Below are 3,041 nucleotides of genomic sequence, written 5' to 3'. Positions count from 1 at the left end.
GTGTGTGTGTGTGTGTGTGTGTGTGTGTGTGTGTGTGTGTGTGTGTGTGTGTGTGTGTGTGTGTGTGTGTGTGTGTGTGTGTGTGTGTGTGTGTGTGTGTGTGTGTGTGTGGGTTACGTATATTCAAAATGTTCCCGATTTACGAGATCACCTTTCATGAGCAAGTAGAGCGGACTGAATCGAGAATTCTTCATTATTTTGTAATTTTCGTAATACTGTAGGAAATATTAATTTCTATTAAAGATTACTAAATAAATACACTCGTGAACTACTAAATTCCCGATCATCGATTGCGATCACTTGTCATGAGGACTGCCTGGTAGGCGCGCGCTAAGCATATAACTTAAGCAGTGCGCCTTATAGCAGTTTCTACTCCCTGTACAACAAGCGACCAACATATACTTGGCGGTATACTGCGCGGATACATGATTACTTAGTGATCTTTAAAAATTAATATTTCCTAAGTATTGCAACAAAAATGATAAAAGATCTTTCGACTCAGTTAGTCCGCTCTATCTGCTCATGAAAGGTGATCCCATAGATCGAGAACACTTTATATCGGATGTTTCAGACCACTCTATTCTATTTAAAAATGAGAGAAGTAATTATTTTGAAAAATGTTTCAGATGAAAATTGTTGGAGATCAAGTAATGCATTACATGAGCATATGCGATTGACCTTGGGTGGCGTTGTGAAAGTGTGGAGGTCGATTTGAATTTTTAAAATGGGAATTCATATCTTTCTTTGCATATTCTTATAACTGACATCAACACATTTTCAAAACATTAGTTAGAAATCCTTCTTAGTTGAGATCTTCTTAAGACTTCAAAATTTCAATACCGCTGGCATTAGTATTATCCAAAATGTACCGCGTGGAGATCGCGCGATAGAATTTACACTTCTTTGGGGTGCTGGATTAAAGTAAATATATATGTGTATGTATAATATAAAATGCATTCATTTTACTAAGTGTACTAAGTGTAACATTGCATTTGTTGTTCTTTGCATAGAACCTTTGCATAGAACTTTTGCATAGAACAATTAAAACGAAAAAAACAAATTAAAAAGAAATTTGTGTGTGATAATACTCGAAATATACAGGGTGTGTTTTATTTTAATTAATGCACTTGAATTTCTCCGATACTACATAGACAAGATCGAAATCCTATTTTTACGATATGGATATTTTATCGAGGGGATATATTTTGGGGAACAGATTACGATTCTGTAATTGGGTTCATGTAAAATGCGAAAGGATGGTAACTTTTTTTTGAACGTGTTGTTTTCGGACGACATAACTTTTATTAATGTAAAGACCATGTGAATCGATACAATTCACAATAATGACAAAGAAATTCTTATTAGTATAATACAATACTATACCAAAGGTATAATCAATGATGTAATGTTATGAATACATCATCGGTACTCATTTCTTCAATAATATCCTACAATGTGATTTACAACAAGTTTCTGGAACAAAAGTTGCCAGAACTATTAGAGAACATCGATTTTTTAACTTGACAAAAACTGTAATTTCACATGTGGAGTGCCTGCATATTATGATGTGTATCAAATCATGTCACCATCATTTAGATATCGTATTATTCTCTGCATTCGTAAAGGATGATAATTCGAACGTGCACAAACATTGGAAGCTCGTGTTTAGCGGTTTGTTTGATTTTCTATCTTTGAGTCATAACGCGTTGAGCGCTCGTAATGAGTATGGCTACAAATATAATATTTGAAAAATTAGATTGCCATTTACAAAAATAAAGTTCCTTCATTTGATGGTTCCAAGATGAAATCTTGTTAATTAAAATATCCCCCTCGACACATAATGTAAAAATCACATAATGTAAAAATAGTAAAAATAGAATTTCGATATCTTGCATAATTCCGGAGGAAAGTGTTCATTAAAATGGGTATATGATCAATATTACATGTATTTTGATTATATTAAGAAAATTACATTTTTACATAAAAATTATTGTTTTAATTAGCAAAATAAGTAATAAATAATATATGAAAAATAAAATTCTAATATTACAATGAATTATAGAAGCATGAAAAATGTTAAGTGCATTTAATATTATTTTTTTTATAATTCTCAAAAAAATTGTTTTAGATGCGCACACCTCATTTTTTCTCTAAATAAACTTAGAAAATGTACAAGTGATTGTTTTGCTTACCTCGCCAGCTCACTTTAATTGGACATGTGATTGTTTGATTTTTAATGAGATACGCATTCAGTGCCGTCAGGCTTGGACTTTTTCGTAAAGTACCCTCATCATTTTTCCACACATATGTAATCGCTGTCTGCTCATATGATACTGAAAAATAAAATTAAGTTTTTATTAATTTAAGTTATAATTATGCATTAAAAGGACAGCAATATAAAAGGACAATTATGTTATTCATATTAACCGTTATTCTAATTATTTAACAGTTATTCTAATTACTCACTACTCTCGATTGCGAATGAACACAATGGGTCGTCGAAAGGGAAGATATTAAGTCTACCCTGGCAGGATAGAATAAGATGACGCCTGTAAAAGGATAATAATGCATTTAGAAGAATGTTTTTAGATAAATAAAAAAATTAAAATTTTTCCAATATTTCAAGTTATTTAAAAAATTTTATAAAAATATTCCTTAGAACATTCGCAATTACAAGAAAAGAAATGATCATAATAACAACATTTAATTTGCATAAAAGATATATTGATATTTCAAATACCGCATAAGATAGTTGACGGTGCCGTTACGATATATCCGCAAGGCAAAGTGAACAGGAATGATGGGATCTTTGAAATCGCCATGCATTATGAAATACGTATCCGGCAACCAGATGTTCTCGTAATGATGAATCGCATTTAAAAAGTCATATCTGGATCTGTTGCTATAACGCAATCGAGGATCGTACCACTGTTGCTGCAGTAGGAATTCCACTTCATATTTCTATGAAAGTAGAAAGACGATTGCATAATTTATGTATATATATATATATATATATATATATATATATATATATACATATA

At 31.3% G+C, this 3,041-nt stretch overlaps 1 protein-coding gene across 1 annotated transcript in view; it reads right to left on the bottom strand.

Annotated features, from left to right (window-relative positions):
- Nucleotides 1-3,041, bottom strand: part of LOC105622176 (glutamate-gated chloride channel) — a 419,590-nt gene that overhangs the window by 276,185 nt on the left and 140,364 nt on the right. Inside the window, exons 4-6 of the mRNA XM_012203609.1 lie at nt 2,741-2,961; nt 2,467-2,549; nt 2,193-2,333 (exon numbers count right to left, since the gene is read on the bottom strand). Of these exons, the coding sequence (XP_012058999.1) occupies nt 2,193-2,333; nt 2,467-2,549; nt 2,741-2,961 (445 nt within the window). The remainder of the gene's footprint in view (nt 1-2,192; nt 2,334-2,466; nt 2,550-2,740; nt 2,962-3,041) is intronic.

The sequence above is a fragment of the Atta cephalotes genome (genome assembly GCF_000143395.1).
Source record: "Atta cephalotes unplaced genomic scaffold scaffold00002, whole genome shotgun sequence".
Taxonomy (NCBI): Eukaryota; Metazoa; Arthropoda; class Insecta; order Hymenoptera; family Formicidae; genus Atta; species Atta cephalotes.
Note: the sequence above shows the minus strand (reverse complement) of the source record. Positions and strands in the feature narration are given on the sequence as shown.